At 45.9% G+C, this 18,907-nt stretch overlaps 1 protein-coding gene across 1 annotated transcript in view; it reads right to left on the bottom strand.

Moving 5' to 3' along the window:
- The window catches only part of LOC141055619 (diacylglycerol kinase theta-like), a 202,420-nt gene that overhangs the window by 74,522 nt on the left and 108,991 nt on the right, over nucleotides 1–18,907 (bottom strand). Inside the window, exon 7 of the mRNA XM_073552263.1 lies at nucleotides 10,782–10,850. Coding sequence (XP_073408364.1) covers nucleotides 10,782–10,850 — 69 coding nt within the window. The remainder of the gene's footprint in view (nucleotides 1–10,781; nucleotides 10,851–18,907) is intronic.

Consider the following 18,907-nt stretch of genomic DNA (forward strand, 5'->3'; position numbering starts at 1 on the left):
GGATGCAAAGAAAAACCCACAAACAACATCAGCTGAAATACTAGACTCTCTGAAAACCAGCGGTGTGGCTATTTCAAGATGCACAGTAAGGAGGCACTTAAAGAAAAATGGGCTTCATGGTCGATTCGCCAGAAGAAAGCCATTACTGTGCAAATACCACAAAGTATCTTGCCTACAATATGCATAACAGCATAGAGACATGCCTCAAAACCTCTGGAACAAGGCAATTTGCAGTGATGAGACCAAAATTGAACTTTTTGGCACAACCATAAACGTTACATTTGGAGAGAGGTCAACAAGGCCTATGATAAAAGGAACACCATTCCTACTGTAAAATATGGAGGTGGATAGCTGATGTTTTGGGGGCTGTGAGCTACTAAGGCACAGGAAACTTGGTCAACGTTGAAGAAAAGATGAATGCAGCAGGTTATCAAATACTGGAGGCAAAATTTGCAATCATAAGCCCGGAAGCTGCACATGGGGACGTACTTGGACGTTCCAACATGACAATGATTCAAAACATAAGGCCGAGTCAACCTGTCATTGGATGAAGTGAAGGTTCTGGAGTGGCCATTTCAGTCTCCTGGCCTCAATATCATTGAACCACTCTGTGGAGATCTCAAGCACACAGTTCATGCTAGACAGCTCAGGAATTTACAGGAACTGGAGGCTTTTTGCCAAGAGTGGACAGCTTTGCCATCTGAGAAAATAAATAACCTCATCCACAACTACCACAAAAGACTTCAAGCTGTCATTGATGCTAGAGGGGGCAATATATGGTATTAATAAATGGGGTATGTGAACTTTTGATCAGGGTCATTTGGATGTTTTGGGTTGTCATTATTATTTAAAAAGAGAAAACACAGTAGTTTGACAATAAATGGCTTTACCCAACCATTAACCATGAGTGGAGAAAAAGGTTTGGTGTTATTCATATTCTCTGAAAAAAGGCCAAGAAAGCAAAAATTTTGCCGGGGTATGTAAACTTTTGAGCACAACTGTACATGGAAGTCATATTGCCAGGTCATTTTTATCATATAGTGAACTGTTGTGAACGCTCTCGATATGACTTCTGAGTCGGGGCTCCCTCTGGTGGTTACTGTGGGTAGTGGAGCTGGCCGAAGTCTGCCACTTGACGACGATGATTGGAAATCTGGGGTTACTGACTGGAGTATTTAAGTGAGCAAGCTTCCTTCAGTGGCTGCTGGTGATTAGTTTCTCCCTGTGCATTCTGAGGTCTGTTGTCTCCTGCCTGATCCTGCATTTTTCAGTTAAGTTGTTCATTTGCTAATCCTTCGCATCTGATCTGGTTTTGCCTCTTTCTGCTTTGCTGTGAGGGTTCAGCGAGCTCCCTGCTGGGGCTGTGCTGGACCCCGCTCCATATGTTACAGTTTGTGTCAGTTTGTTCAGTCCCCTGTTATATTAGTCTCTTTTGCTTTGCTGCCAGTTCTCACCAGAATGCTCATATAGTGGGGGAGAGGTTGTGAGACCTCAGTGTTTTTTGTACATCAGACGTGTTGGATTTTTTAGGGCTTTTGTGTGATTGCAGACATTGTCTTTCCTTTCCTATCTAGTCAGTTTGGGCCCCATCATTTGCTCAGTCTATTTTCTGCCTGTGTTTGTGTCTCATCTTGTCTCACCGACAATATATGTTTGGAGGCTATCTATTCCTTTGGGGTTCTACTCCGGGCAGTTTAGATTTCACCTTTCTTGCTTAGCTAGCTCTCCGACTGTTCCGAGGCATCTAGGGCATCGTAGGTACGCCCCATGGCTACTGCTAGTTGTGTTGTTAGGATTAGGGGTCTGCAATCCGCTACGTTACCAACCTTTCTGGTCTCCTGGTGGCCTAGCCTATTCCTGCCATCCTCCTCGGTGACCAGTTCATAACAGTGAACATGGTAAATAAAAAAAATTCTTAAAATAAAAAACGGGCATGGCACTTTTTTTAAAAAATTTCGTCGCACTTGGATTTTTTTTCTTATTTTCTAGTACAATATGTGGTAAAATAAGTGGAGTCAATCAAAAGTTCAGCACTGAAGTTGAACCACTAATCTGAGTTTTCTGACCCTAGTGTTATATTTACCAACTGCTGTCTTCAGCTATTCCTGGCGCCGCTTCGGTCTTACGCCATAATCTTGTTACCTTAAATTGTGACCTACCAGAAGTTAGAAGTAACGGTCCCAAGCTCTCAATGTAAGTCTACGAGAGCCTTGTTTTGGCTCTCATAGGCTTACAATGATTTGAGTAGTGACTTCCGGATCACCCAGCAAACACTGGAGCGATCCCGCAGGTCATGACCTGCACATGAAAGACCAGAACAGAGCTAGAAGCAGGAGAAGACTTAAGATTAGTTACACCACTTCATCAGGAAAATAAAAACTAAAACACACTGGAGTGGTGCTTTAACCCCTTAGTGACCGAGCCAATTTTGACCTTAATGACCAAGCCAATTTTTACAATTCTGACCATTTTCACTTATGTGGTAACTCTGGAACGTTTCAACGGATCCCACTGATCATGAGACTGTTTTTTTTTCATGACATATTGTACTTCATGCTAGTGGTAAAATTTCTTTGATAAGACTTGCATTTATGAAAATAAACAAAATTTGGCAAAAAAATGTTGAAATTTTGCAATATTCAAACTTTTAATATTTGTGCCCTTAAATCAGAGCGTCAAGTCACACAAAGTAGTTTTTTTTAAGGACCACATCACAATACCCAAAAGTGACACCATTCTAAAAACTGTACCCCTCAAGGTGCTCAAAATCACATTCAAGAAGTTTATTAACCCTTCACGTGCTTCACAGGAACTAAAGCAATGTGGATAGAAAAAAATAACATTTAACTTTTCTCACAAAAAATTTACTTTAGACCCAAACTTGTTTATTTTCAGAAGGGTATCAGGATAAAATGGACCACAAAATTTGTTATGAAATTTCTCTTGAGTACACCTATACCCCATATGTGTGCGAAATCCACTATTTGGGCACGTGGCAGGGCTCAGAAGGGAGGCAGCACCGTCTGACTTTTTGAACGCAAAATTGGCTGGAATCGACAGCGGTGACCATGTCGTGTTTGGAGACCCTCTGATGTGCCTTGACAGTGGAAACCCCCCAATTCTAACCCTAACCCCAACACAGCCCTAAACCCAACTCTTACCCCAACACAGCCCTAACCCTACTCCTAACCCCAACCATAAAGAATGGAAAAAAAAAACCACAAAATCGGTGACGCTTTAGGCCTCTTTCACACATCAGGTTTTCGCCGTCAGGCGCGATCCGGCGCTTTTGACAGAAACCGGATCCGGCGAAATGCAATGCCGGATCCGGTTTCCCCCCATTGACTTGCATTTGCGCCGGATCGCGCCGGATGGCCATGCGTTTCATCCGGTTTTCGCCGGATCCGGCGCGTCCGGCTTTTTCACACAATGAAAGCCTATGAGCGCCGCAATGCGCCGGATCCGGCGAAAGCCGGATCCGGTTTTTTGGTCTGAGCATGCTCAGTAGCTCTGCCCACAAGACATATATAAAAGCAAGACAGTGGGACCCACAGCCACACCCAACATGCCACCCAAGACAGCAACCAGGCGCAGGAGAAGGCAGGAGACCACTGCAGCACCATCCGCACCACCACCACCCCAAATGGAGCAGCAAATAGAACATGCTGAGGAGGGGAGGCCAGCAGCAGATGAGAGACGGTAATTATCAAATAACCCATTCCTCCAAACTAGGGCTATTGAATATCAAGATATTCATTGGCCCTTTGTTTCTCTTTATTCAACAGCCGCCCAATAGATGCAGCAGCTGCAGCAGCAGCAATGGCAGCAGCTGGAACACCACCCACAGGCATGGAGTGTGGCCACCAGGAAGACAGCACATCATCTTCTGGGAGCCCTCCCTCGCATCGTCAGCGTTTGACGGTAAGTTTTTATTTCCAAAATCCATCTTCTCTGTAATATATGTCTATTCATTGCCTTTTATTTCAAAACAGGAATCACAAGATGAAGAGGAGCTCCCAGAAGAAGAAGGAAGGGGTGGACAGACACCTGGAGTGGGCTCACAATTGGTAAGTTTTTTGCATCAAACGCAGAAACACAACATCACACTACACACAACACATAGAAAACAATGTTCTGCAGACCACACACAGCAAACAAATGCCTACATCCAAAGACATAACATTTTTTGTTTTCTTCTCTAGTCTTCCCAATCTGGTGCTTGGCCAAGAGGTCCTCGCAGTGCCTCCCAGGGTCGTCGGCGACAGCAACGCGGCGGTCACCAGCGTGTAAGTATAAATATTTTTGCTTTGTTTTTTTGCACTTTTTATTTCATTTCTTTTGTGGAGGCTAATTATGTTATTTTTGTCTTTTTCTTTAACAGCCTTCACAGCGTGCTCCCGACTCTGACGGTGAGGATGGAGGGATTGATGTGGACCGCCTCATCGATCTCGTCAGAGAAAGGGAGCCGCTCTGGAATATGGCTGACCGCCGCCACGCTGACCTGATCGTTACCCGACGACTCTGGGAGGAAATCTGTTCGCTCCTTGTTGGCCGCTGGGAGGACCTCGAAGCTCGGGCCCAGATTAAAGAGCGTAAGTATATACAGTACCGGTTGCTTGATGTAAACCAGTGTTTCCCGAACTCCAGTCCTCGTGGTCCCCACGGATCATGTGTTCAGGATTTCTATTTACTATAGAAATCCTGAAAACATGACCCCTGGGGACCATGAGGACTGGAGTTTGGGAAACACTGATGTTGTATACTAACCACTCCTTTCTCGTTTCAGGGAACAGAATTGTGAATCGGTGGCGGTCTGTGAGAGATCGTTTCAAGAAGGAGTTCAATAAAGAGATGCGGGCCCCGAGTGGATCTGGAGGACGCAGGAGCAAGTACAAGTACGCAGAAGCCCTGTTGTTCCTCCGGGAAACAATGGTCACCAGAAGGTAAATATTACACACCACATGTGAAAAAAAATGTTATATGTAAAAAATTTTTTCAGCCAGGGCCATACCATGTCAGTATTTTAATTGTTTTTTTTATTTTTATTCCACAGCACGGTGAGCAGCACTCGGGAGCCGGCACGATTGGACCCTTCTGAGGCGATCCCTGAGGAGACCGGCACTGAGGGACACTTCGACCGCCCCGGTACATCTGCACCTTCCCAGCCTTCCCACACATTCGACCCATCTGTCCCATCCACCAGCACAGGAACATCGTGGCCGCCTACATTACATGAAGCTGCTGGTGAGGAGATCGCTTTCCCTTTACCCCACCCTTCTGCCCCTGCCACCTCTAGTACACCTGCGGGTACTGGGCGGCAGCGGCAGAGGGGTCAGGAAAAGACTTATGCGCCAGAGTTCTTGCATCTGAATGCATCTTTCCAGAACTGTCTAAAAGTCTTGTCAGAGCAAATCTCCGCAGGCTATCAGCAGATCAACTCCAGCATTCTGGAGGTGAAGACACTTCTACAAACCATGCATTCAGAAGCAAGATCTTCGCCAAACCACACCTTTTTCAGGTCTGTTGTGGAGCGCATGGAAACGCTCTCTCCTGCCCAGCAGATGCATGTAATGCATTCATGCCACGCTGCTCTCCAGCAAGTTACCTCCCAACCTCCTCCTCCTCCCACCACAGTAGTTCCTCCACCTGCACCCCCTCCAGCCACTTTCCATCCTCCCCCTCCTATTACATCTACACCCCCTCCAGCCACTTTCCATCCTCCCCCTCCTATTACATCTACACCCCCTCCAGCCACTTTCCATCCTCCCCCTCCTATTACATACCATCCACCTCCAGCCACTTTCCATCCTCCCCCTCCTATTACATACCATCCACCTCCCCAGCACCATCCACCTCCCCAGCACCATCCACCTCCCCAGCACCAGCAACCTCCCCAGCACCAGCAACCTCCCCAGCACCAGCAACCTCACCAGTACCAGCAACCTCCACAGTACCTGCAAACTCCCCAGTACCAGCAACCTCCCCAGTACCAGACATCTCCCCACTTCCAGCAACCTGCCCCGTACCAGACATCTCCCCACTTCCAGCAACCTGCCCCGTACCAGACATCTCCCCACTTCCAGCAACCTGCCCCGTACCAAACTCCTTCCCCATACAACTTGCCATCAACATCATCTGCTCCTACAGTCCCTGCCCAACCCTCCACTCCACCACCTCTTCTGCTTCCCACATGTCCACCCATTCTGTAGTTTTTTCCACACCTTCACCTCTAACTGTTCCTTCCCCACCACGATCCCAGTCCTCTCTCCACACTCCCAGTGTCGAAGTGTCCCGCAGCCCCTACAGCAGTATTTCCACCACACACTACACAGAATTATAATGTGTGTATTTAAATAAAAATGACCAGTTTTATGGTTTCAGTTTTATAGTTTCAAAGTTTTATTAAACAAGTTTATTAAAATTTTAAAAAAGTTTACTAAAAAAAACATTTTTTCAATAAAAGTTAAATTATTTTACACTGGTTGTCTGTCATTTCTTTCTGCGGCGAAAAAGGTTAAATACAGGGTATTTAAAAGGTGAAATGGTATTCAAAACTAGGTATATAACTGTGGGTAAATTTTAGCTTTTTGCCACAGTTGTGTTCCTGGTTGTGTTTGAAGCAAAGTATTTCACCTAAAAAGTTGTGTTTATTGTTGGTGATTTCCTAACAATGTACACAACTTTTGTTAAAAGGTGAAATACTTTGCATAAAACACAACCAGGTACACACCTGTGGCCTAAAGCTAAAAATAGAGACCATGACAAGATAGCCAACTTTGGTTGGCAAAGGTATATACTGTTGGTACAGAAGGTACACAAGTTTGGTTAGGGCACAAATCTTTCACACTCTGTCATCCTGCCAGTGTACTCTGCCTTGAGGTGACATAAAGTATAGTGCAAAATTGTCCCTCATTACTGAAACCGTCACAGAACTTCTAGTGGTAATGTCATGGTAATCTTGCAAGGTGGTTTCTTCAGAGGTGTCCTCAATGGAAATGGGTTCCTTGCAGATAACAAAATTGTGGAGTACCACGCACGCTTTGATCACCTCGTCCACAGTTTCTGTCTTGAGGTTGATCGCAGTCAATAGGACCCGCCATTTGGCTGTCAGAATACCAAAGGTACATTCAACCATTCTTCTTGCTCTTGTGAGGCGGTAATTAAAAATGCGTTTTGGTCTTGTCAATCCTCTGCTAGAGTACGGTTTCAAAAGGTGTTCTGACAGCTGGAAGGCTTCATCCCCTACACAGACAAATGGCATAGGTGGACCAGATGTTTGCGGCAGCGGTCTAGGTGGTGGGAACTGGAAGGTGTTTCCATACAGTTTACGCCCCATGGCAGACAGTTTGAAAACTTGAGAGTCATTGGAGCGGCCATAGGCCCCAATATCAACCACAATAAATTTGTATTCCGCGTCAGCGATGGCCATGAGGACAATTGAAAAATATTTCTTGTAATTGAAATATTCCGATCCCGATCCAGCTGGCTTTACAATGCGGATATGTTTCCCGTCCACAGCGCCCAAGCAGTTTGGAAACTGACATATCTGTTGAAACTTGTCAGCAATTTCAATCCACCTCTCTGTTGTGGGCTCTGGTAAAAACTCTTCAGCTAAGGAGTCCCACAGTGCACGGCATGTGTACTTCACAATTCCAGATATGGTGGAAATCCCGAGTCTGTACTGGAAATGCAGTGACGAAAGGGATTCTCCAGTTGCAAGAAATCTGTGGGGAATTAAAAAACAATAAATTAGTTTTAAATCACAGCATTACATACCAAAACTGACCTATAACACTTGGAGATACAAATTACCACCAACAAGATTGCAGTGAAAGTGTGCTCTGATGCGATCATATCCAATAAATGTGGCTTACCTTAAAGTCACCATCAGACGCTCTGCGGGTGAAACAGAGAAGCGGCAATAGGTGTCCGCTTTTCTTATGAGGTGTGCAATGCGCTCCACCAAGTAATCAAAATTCTCCATTTTCATCCTAACGTATCTAAAAAATTTATCCGGGTTTCGTCGAAGGTCCATGCATAGTGTAGAATAGACCCCACGCGTCATTCTCTTGGCTGTGATGGGGTGGATCCACAAACGTCGTCTACGATGCCTGATGCGCTGCTGTCTCGCTCTCTCCTTCTCCAGAACAATCACACTCAAACGATTTGCCTCCGCTGTAAAATCCGCCAAATTCTTCAAAATATTTCCAATGACAACATCCATCTTCGCCAGTAACTTGCTCTTCTCTCCAACCTGCACTTTCTCCTCTACAACCTGTCAAAGAAGGGCTGTAGGAACATGCTATATATAGTTTTCCAGTAGCCAATCCCGTTCGGAAGGCCACAAGGGTCAATTTTAAAAACCGGATCCGGCGTAATCCGTCGAAAAACGGATAGAAAAACGGATGAACCGGATGAGACGGATCCGGTTTTGTCTGTCCAGAAAAAGACGGATCCGCCAGAAAACCGGATCCGTCACATCCGGTTTTACGAAACATTTGCCGGATCCGGCGTTCCGGCACGACGCCGGATCGCGCCTGACGCCGAAAACCTGATGTGTGAAAGTAGCCTTAGCGATATCGCTATGTGTAAAGGCCCCTTAAGAGGGACCTAAAACTATTTTTCCATTATTACTTTGGTTATATGACCACATTTATCAACTGAAAATTTGTCATATGATCCTGTCCCCGTTGTGGATTTTTTTCATGTATCTGTAGATATTTTTTGTTACAAAGGATCATATATTTGTGTGTTCAAGAGCATTAGTATACTATTATCAGTTTGTTAGGTCAATCTTAGAGTTTCATTAATCTCTATCTTTCATCTCTTTTTAATGCTTATTGTTTTCCCACCTGCATATCAATAGGTCTTACCAAGGACAGATTGGGATAGCCGACGCGGAGTGGGGGCGCAAAAAAAAATCGTTCTCTTAGGGTGCCAGCCTCCAATGTCAGGTAGCGATAGTAGGGCAATGTAGGGACCTGTGAGGTTAGGCTAGGCTAGTTTTAATTATGCAAAATTGTTATTGTACTGGGTGGAATTTTTATCAAGTATCTAATGAAGTTTCAAACTTTTTATGGGAATATATGTTTACACTAAGTCTTTTTCCCTGGTACTATTGGACATACGTTTAAGGACACACAGGTATAAAACCAGTTTGCACAGCCCCCAGCATTAGTTGGAGAACTGAGGTATGACAGAGTTGCAGGCGGCCATCTTGAGCAGCGTCTGCAGGAATGAAGAGTGTGTAAGGTTGTGCTGGAGAGGGATGTGGTGAAATCCCCTCGTAACAGGATCCGTCTTAGTGAAGAGCAGCGGCAGATTGAGGCTCAACTGAACCGGTATCCGAACCTGTCCAGATGCAAGGGAATTCCTGCTGTATAAGGTGTTAAAGAACAGAAAGGACCCAGGACCAGTGAAGTGAAAGGTGCCACATCAAGCACAAGCCTACTCGGCATTGCCCACCAGCAGGAAGAGCTCTGCATCCGTCTGCGTGTCCTGATTGTTTCATTCGGCGCAGACCCGGCAGTAAGAAACACTAAAAGCCCGCTATGATGCAGCAGTAAGTAAACATGCTCGCATCACAATATGCAACTAAGCCTTTAGTTAGTTAATTAGATATATATTGACTCTACGGACCACGGTTTTCCTACTAGAATCAACGGCCAGAAACCCTAGTTTTGTCACTAGGTTTTCGTGCTGTTCAGTAACGAAGGATTCTATACTACATATCGGTGCTGACACAGAACACCGTGAACTTCAGGAAGGACTTGTGTTTTCCTCTCTGCTCTCTGGAAGAGGAGTTTCTCTGTGGGACAATATAAGGTGGAGCAGTCACTCAGCTCCATTAGGCTTAGTCAAGGACGGGAGGGGAATGTTTGGTTGGGAAATAGGAATAGAAATATATATTCTTAAGATTGTGAACTACTGGTCAGTCCGTGCTTTGTACTCACTTAATGAAGCCAGTTTGCTCTCAGGGTGTAATAAGGTAACAGCGGCCGGTTCAGACAGGCACGCCAACAGGTAAATTCCCATACAGTAAATAGTAGAAACAGTTCTCTTTGGTGCCAAGCTGTCCAGCACAGTGGATATAGCCTTCTGGCAAAATGTTTGTTTGATAGCGTTTCTTTGTGTGTTTATCAAAACCGAGTAGGGATATCTTTGTTTCTAAGTAAAGCCCCCGTCTCACATAGCGAGATCGCTGAAGCGTCACCGATTTTGTGACGCAACAGTGACCTCGCCAGCGATCTCGCTACATGTGACACGCAGCGGCGACCGGCCCCCCCCACTGGATATCGCTGATCGTGCTCGAATGTCCTGGGACGTTTTTTCCATAGTTGGTGTCCCACTGGCCAGCATGCATCACTGTGTTTGACGCCGACGAGCGACCTCGTTGGCGACGCAGAACTCAGGGATGCAGGCGGGAATCGTCAGAAAAGCTACTGTGTGACAAGGTACCAACGACCGCCGAGGATCGCTGGATGTTTGCTGCGTCGCTGAAGAGATCTGCCTGTTTGGCAGCTCACTAGCGACCATTTAGCGATGCACCAGCGATCTTTACCAGGTCGTATCGCTGTCGGGATCGCTGTTGCGTTGCTAAGTGAAACGGGACCCTAAAATAGTTACTGACAGTGGGCTGTGTGGAAATTTGTTATTGTCTCATCTGTGACTCCACTGTATCCTGAACACCACCCTCGGTACATGATTTACAATAGAATCCTAAGGTACTGTATCAGGCTAACTAAGGGCACAAGCGATTATAGCACAATTAAATAACATACTTGAATCCGTAGATGTAGGCGTTTCTTTTATTGGTCCTTGTGTTGCTGTGTCTGTTTCATTATCATCATCTGTCAATATAAAAATAAATATCTAAATACTATTTTTTATTTTGCCATCCCCTATATTACAATCACTGCTGAAAGCACACTCAGTGTGTGGAGCTGATGATTTACAATACATGTGTTATGAAGACAAAACAAAATGTATAGGGAGTTTAAAACAACATGTGTTTAGACAGAAAGTGTCGTATACAAGGAGCCTAAAGGGAAACGGTCACCAGGTTTACTGCCACCTAATCTAAGAACAACATAATGTGGACAGAGACCTTGATTGCAGAGGTGTGTCACTTAAGCTGGCCATACACATTAAAGAGGGGTTCTGTTAGCACAGAAACCAAGTACAGTCCCTCGGTGCTTCACGATGTGGTCAAACATTTATATACACCTTCCTGCCTGCTTGTTTTCCATCTATTTCCGACCTTCTCTAGCGCTATGAAGCCAGAGCTGTCCAAAAAAAAAAAAAGTGGGGACTTGATGACGGGCGTTCTCTGTGAGCCATCCCCTCAAATAGCTCTCCTTTCATTGATTCCTGGGTCTAAAACAACCATAAAGAAAGGAATTATGAGGTTCTGCTTAATAGCGGCCAGAACAATTATTCCCCGGTACTGGAGAGCGACATGGGTTCCGTTTGCGGTGGAGTGGGTGTCCGAGATGGATAGAGTGAACCGAATGGAGTCGCTGATGGCTCAAGATGATGAATCTGTGACTGAGCAGGGACAAATGTGGTTCCTCTGGGAGACATTCAAGGAGAGTTCGGAGTTTCCGGGCTGGTTAACTGAGTTTCCATAGTTTTCGTAGGGTAGCTGGGACCGAGGTTGGTTTATTTCCCCCTCCCCTTCCCCCATTTCTTACCCTCTTTCTCTATTCTCTTTCCCTCTTCTTGACTTTATTTCTCTATATCTGCCTTTTTCCTACACAATCTCAGAATGATTAGTCCAAAGGTTACTAAAATGTGAATGGACATGACGTGTCTGATTTGAGATATCTAGGATTACAAGCTTGTTTTGTCCCTCACAATGTTGTATCTTACCTGTCTGTATATTCTGATGTATTCATATGTATATCATCTTTCTGGATTGTTGTACCTTATTTTGAAACGTTTACTAAACACATTTATGGAAAAAAAAAAAAAAGTGGGGAGGAGAGAAAGAAAACAAGCAGATGGGAAGGTGTATTTAAATGATTGCCGCCTCATGATGCACCGAGGGGGCCTGTATTTGCTTTCAACAGGCATTCTGTGCTACCAGAGTCCCTTTAAATGGCTGCTGCTGAACGATGCTTCAGCTTGATCATTCTGCTGACAGCCATCGCAACCGAAACTCTTTCATCCATAGGAGTGCTCATTCGGTCGAGCATTATTGTGTTCTTTATAAGAAAGTTGCCATCAGACAGTCCAAAATTGAATAACCATGATCTCCCCTGACGTTCAGTTGGCTGGCGCCCTTATACACAAAGTGTCCGCTGAACCAGTCAATCTAATGTGCCTGGTGGCTTTTGCTGGACCTTTTGCAGTAGGTTTCACAAAATCACTGTTCTACCGGCAGGAGATTGCTTAGAGAGGACTAGAAAACCTTCGGCCATGTAGTCTTCATATTAATTAACTCTCTACAACCTTGCCCTTCCACCACTGATTCGCAGCTTTTGTGTTAACTGTGCATAGGCAGAAAGTTGTCAGAGATGTAGGCAGAGTTATATGCATTAAATGCCACACCCAAGTAGAAGGGCCAGGAGGCACTATTAGACCCAGACATACAGTGGGGAAAATACCGTATATACTAGAGTATAAGCTGACCCGAGTATAAGCCAACCCCCCTAAATTTGCCACAAAAAACTGGGAAAACTTATTGACTCGTGTATAAGCCGAGGGTGCACAGTGAGTGGCCTCAGTTATCTGCAGTGTGTGGCCCCAGTTATGATGCACAGTGAGTGGCCCCAGTTATGATGCACAGTGAGTGGCCCCAGTTATGATGCACAGTGAGTGGCCCCAGTTATGATGCACAGTGAGTGGCCCCAGTTATCTGCACAGTGAGTGGCCCCAGTTATGATGCCCAGTGAGTGGCCCCAGTTATGATGCCCAGTGAGTGGCCCCAGTTATGATGCCCAGTGAGTGGCCCCAGTTATGATGTCCAGTGAGTGGCCCCAGTTATGATGCACAGTGAGTGGCCCCAGTTATCTGCACAGTGAGTTGCCCCAGTTATGATGCACAGTGAGTGGCCCCAGTTATCTGCACAGTGTGTGGCCCCAGCTATGATGCACAGTGAGTGGCCCCAGTTATCTGCACAGTGTGTGGCCCCAGCTATGATGCACAGTGAGTGGCCCCAGTTATGATGCACAGTGAGTGGCCCCAGTTATGATGCACAGTGAGTGGCCCCAGTTATGATGCACAGTGAGTGGCCCCAGTTATGATGCACAGTGAGTGGCCCCAGTTATGATGCACAGTGAGTGGCCCCAGTTATGATGCACAGTGAGTGGCCCCAGTTATGATGCACAGTGAGTGGCCCCAGTTATGATGCACAGTGAGTGGCCCCAGTTATGATGCACAGTGAGTGGCCCCAGTTATGATGCACAGTGAGTGGCCCCAGTTATGATGCACAGTGAGTGGCCCCAGTTATGATGCACAGTGAGTGGCCCCAGTTATGATGCACAGTGAGTGGCCCCAGTTATGATGCACAGTGAGTGGCCCCAGTTATCTGCACAGTGAGTGGCCCCATTTATGATGCACAGTGAGTGGCCCCAGTTATCTGCACAGTGAGTGGCCCCAGTTATCTGCACAGTGAGTGGCCCCAGTTATCTGCACAGTGAGTGGCCCCAGTTATCTGCACAGTGAGTGGCCCCAGTTATGATGCACAGTGAGTGGCCTCAGTTATCTGCACAGTGAGTGGCCCCAGTTATGATGCACAGTGAGTGGCCCCAGTTATCTGCACAGTGAGTGGCCCCAGTTATCTGCACAGTGAGTGGCCCCAGCTTTGCTGCACAGTGAGTGGCCCCAGTTATCTGCACAGTGAGTGGCCCCAGCTTTGCTGCACAATGAGAGAACCCAGCTTTTCTGCAGTGAGTGGCCCCATCATGTTGCTGCTGCCGCTGCCTCCCTTACAAAAAAACCAAAAACCTGTATACTCACCTCAGTCGCTACCCCCTGCTCATCAGCGTTGCGCTCTGCAGTGTCTGTGCAGGCAGAGAGCGATAGCGCCCTCTGACCTGAATGTCACTGCAGAGGACGCAAGACAGCAGAGCGCAGGGACAGGTGACTATGCCTCCCAACCCCCCGCGTCCATACTCACCGGGTCCTGGCGCTTGTCTCTGCAGCTCCCCTGCTTGTTGTTCCATGTTGTCGGCGCTGCTCTCTTCCTGGTTCAGTGGTCACGTGGTACCCGCTCATTAAATATGCGCATATTTAATGAGCGGGTACCACGTGACCGCTGAACCAGGAAGAGAGCAGCGCCGACAACATAGAACAAGCAGGGGAGCTGCAGAGAAGGGTGAGTATGATCTGACACCGCCGCTCCCCCTCGGTATATGACTCGTGTATAAGCCGAGAGGGGGACTTTCAGCCCAAAAAAATGGGCTGAAAATCTCGGCTTATACACGAGTATATACGGTAAGTATTTGATACACTGCTGATTTTGCAAGTTTCCCCACCTAGAAAAAAGTCAAGTGGTCTGTAATTTTTGTGAAAGGTACACTTTAACTGTGAGAGAGATAGAAACCTAAAAGAAAAAAAAAAAGAAAATCACATTGTATGATTTTTACCCAATTAATTTACATTTTATTTGCTTGAAATAAGTGTTTCAAACAATAGAAAACAGAAAAACAGAACTTAATTTGGTACAGAAACCTTTGTCTGCAATTTTAGAGGTCACACCCTAAAAATATGATGTTTCCCCATTATGCTTCATGGTTGGGACAGTGTTCTGTGGTTGCACTCATCCTTTTTCCTCCAATCACCGAGTGGAGGTGATACCAAAAAGTTCTATCTTGGTGTCATCTGACCACATGATCTTCTCCCATGCCTCCTCTGGATCATGGGCTGGCATGAACAGGGAGACCTTGAGTGCCATGCAGGATTTCAATCCATGACAGCGTAGTGTGTTACTACTAATGGTAATGTTTGAGACTGTGGTCCCAGCTCTCTAAGTCATTGCCCAGTTCTTCCTGTGTAGTTCTGAGCGGATTCCTGACCTTTCTCAGAATCATCCTTGCCCCTTGAGGCGAGATCTTGCATGGTGCCTCAGACTTAGGAAGACTGACAGTCATCTTGTGTTTCTTCCATTTTAGATAGCTCTTTGGTCTTGGCCATGGTGGAGAGGTTGGAATGTAGTTAAGTTTGTGGACAGGTGTCTTTTATACAGGTAAGGAGTTCAAACAGGTGCAATTAATACAGGTAATGTGTGCAGAGTAGGAGGGCTTCTTAAAGAAAAGCTAACAGGTCTTTGAAAGCCAGAATTCTTGCTGGTTGATAGGTGATCAAATACCGTATATACTCGTGTATAAGCCGACCCATGTATAATCCAACCCCCCTAATTTTGTCACAAAAAACTGGGAAAACTTGTTGACTCGCGTATAAGCCTAGGGTGCACAGTGAGTGGCCCCAGATAGTGCTGCACAGTAGGTGGCCCCAGATAATGCTGCACAGTAATTGGCCCCAGATAATGCTGCACAGTGAGTGGCCCCAGATAATGAGGACAGTGAGTGGCTCCAGATAATGCTGCACAGTGAGTGGCCCCGGATAATGAGGACAGTGAGTGGCCCCGGATAATGCTGCCCAGTGAGTGGCCCCAGACAATGCTGCACAGTGAGTGGCCCCAGATAATGCTGCACAGTGCGTGGCCCCAGATAATGCTGCACAGTGCGTGGCCCCAGATAATGCTGCACAGTGTGTGGCCCCAGATAATGCTGCACAGTGTGTGGCCCCAGATAATGCTGCACAGTGTGTGGCCCCAGATAATGCTGCACAGTGTGTGGCCCCAGATAATGCTGCACAGTGAGTGGCCCCAGATAATGCTGCACAGTGTGTGGCCCCAGATAATGAAGACAGTGAGTGGCTCCAGATAATGCTGCACAGTGAGTGGCCCCGGATAATGAGGACAGTGAGTGGCCCCGGATAATGCTGCCCAGTGAGTGGCCCCAGATAATGCTGCACAGTGCGTGGCCCCAGATAATGCTGCACAGTGCGTGGCCCCAGATAATGCTGCACAGTGAGTGGCCCCAGATAATGCTGCACAGTGTGTGGCCCCAGATAATGCTGCACAGTGTGTGGCCCCAGATAATGCTGCACAGTGAGTGGCCCCAGATAATGCTGCACAGTGAGTGGCCCCAGATAATGCTGCACAGTGTGTGGCCCCAGATAATGAGGACAGTGAGTGGCCCCAGATAATGCTGCACAGTGTGTGGCCCCAGATAATGCTGCACAGTGAGTGGCCCCAGATAATGCTGCACAGTGAGTGGCCCCAGATAATGCTGCACAGTGTGTGGCCCCAGATAATGAGGACAGTGAGTGGCCCTATCATGTTGCTGCTGCTGCCACTGCCACCTTACAAAAAAAAAACAAAACTGTATACTCATCTCCTGCTGCTCATCAGCGTTGCCGGCTCTAGAACGGGGACAGGTGAATATGGCTCCCCCCCGTTCATACTCACCCCTCCTGGCGCTCTTCTCTGCAGCGCAGCCCCTGCTTGTTCCATGTTCTGGGCGTCGCTGCTCTTCCTGCTTCAGCGGTCACGTGGTACAGCTCATTAAAGTCATAAATATGCTCATGGTCACGAGTTTAATAAGCGGTACCATGTGACCGCTGAAGCAGGAAGAGCAGGGGCGCTGAGAACATGGAACAAGCAGGGGGGCCGCAGAAAAGAGCCAGAAGGGGATGAGTATGATCTCTGACACCCCCGATCCCCCTCCCCCACCGGTATATGACTCGTGTATAAGCGGAGAGGGGGGGGTGGACTTTCAGCCCCAAAAAATGGGCTGAAAAATCTCGGCTTATACACGAGTATATATGGTACTTATTTCATGCCATAAAATGCAATTTAATTATTTAAAAATCATACAATGTGATTTTCTGGTTTTAATTTTAAGATTCTGTCTCTCACAGTTGAAGTGTACCCACGATAAAAAATACAGACCTCTGCATTGTTAGTAGGTGGGAAAACTTGCAAAATTGGCAGTGCATCAAATACTTATTTTCCCCACTGTTGCGCAGTTTGGGTGTCACAGTCCTCCTACCCTATATTCCTGGCGCTCCCATCTACATTATATTTAGAGGCTGGAAGGTAGGTAGGTAGAGCAGACGCTGCTATGAACAATTCAAACGGTTTACTGGATAACGGATCAATGATTCACTGCTTCTTCACTATTGAGCCACAACACTGGACCTCGGCTGGATGACAACGGGACTGATACTCTGATATGGCATTTCTAGAATTGTGGCTTGGTCTTGCTGCGATGGGCTCTGTAGCTTTAGGATTATACCCTCGGTCTCCTGGACTACCTACCATAGCAGGCAGAATGCTGAGTGCCACTTGCCAGTATTCCGAACTGTCTGGGTTCTGTATTTAGATTTCTTCTGTTGTCGGCTCTTGGTTGTCAGGGCTCTGAAAAGCCTGTCTGGAAAGATACTCAATCCTAGCAGCCCTTGTACCCTACTCCTCACCTCTAGTCCATGTGTGACTCTCTCCAACTGCTCAGACATCCTCCAATAAAGTCCCATGCCGACCCTTATACTGCCACCTGCTAGTCTACAGTGGTATAGCAAAGCAACAACTTACGTTTCATCTGACAAAATGACACCAGGCAATACATCAAAGCATGAATTTTTTCTAATGGCCCTTTCTGGGTCATTACATATACAGAGCTCAGCATTCACATAACTGCTAGATATGCAGAAGATAAAACACTGTTTTATCAAAACTACAGCAACCCATAAAGTGATACATCACTGGAATACGGTTCTCATCCCCTACATCATGCTCAGATGGTGGAACAAAAACCTGGTGACAGATTCCCTTTAACTAAATAAAGAAAAAAAGTACGGCTTACTAGGGATAATAGTGGATAACGTTGGGTGTTACTGTAACTCCATGAAACACATTAGAGTTATCACTGTGGCAACTCCACAGCAAAAATTGAAGTCCGCAGTGTAAGTTGGCATGCAGTGAATTTCAGATCTGCTATTCTAGTCCCTTTATGCAGCGGATTTTCTTTGCATATAGAACGAATCTTACCAATAGTAATAAGAAACTGCTGAGAGGACTTCAGTGTCACTCTTTCAAGCAATATGTGGAATTAGTTAAACATATGTATCCAGAGCAATGCATACTTAACAACTGAACTGAAGACAGTAATTGCAGTTCAAGAGTCAATTTTTGTGTAAAAAAATAAATAAATAAATAAATGATATATTTAATTCTTCTTTTTTTCCTTGAAGGTACTGAAATAACAAAAAAGTGTGATCTGTTTTTTTTTTAAAGCGTTGTTTGTGAATGGCAGAGTTTTCCAAAGTTTTTCTAATGTCTTTAGCTGCACAAAGCTGACATCTGTATACTACGTTCTGGCCATATGGACATGTAAGCCTCTGTCAACAATTCTGTCACATTTGACATTAGAACATCAGTCACATGCAGGACTTTTTTTTTCTCCATGCCAACATTTTGGAAAATACGACAAGACCCTGGCACACTCCATTGTAAATCAATAGGGTCTATCGAGAGTTGTTGTGATCAGCACAGAGGTAGATAAGAACATAGCATTATCGCATGAGCAAAACACTAGGGCTATGTTCACACGTAGCATTTTCAAAGCGTTTTTTTTTTCTGCAGCCAAAACCTGCTCGATTGGCAGTAATAACAGCGTTCGAAATGCATGTTTTGCTGAGTTGTTTTGTGTGTGTTTTTATGGTGTAGATTACGTGAGTGATTTTTCTACAGGATACACTTAATAAATGTAGTTTTATTCACCAAAAACAGAGAAAAGACATTGCAAAAGTGCAGCAAAAACATTGCTTTCCGTGGGTGAAAAAACGCTGCAAGAACACTGAAAGAACTGACTTCTGAACGGAACTTCAAAACTACTGC

The sequence above is a fragment of the Dendrobates tinctorius genome, unplaced genomic scaffold (assembly GCF_039654945.1).
Source record: "Dendrobates tinctorius isolate UK_male_01 unplaced genomic scaffold, ASM3965494v1 ptg000189l, whole genome shotgun sequence".
Taxonomy (NCBI): Eukaryota; Metazoa; Chordata; class Amphibia; order Anura; family Dendrobatidae; genus Dendrobates; species Dendrobates tinctorius.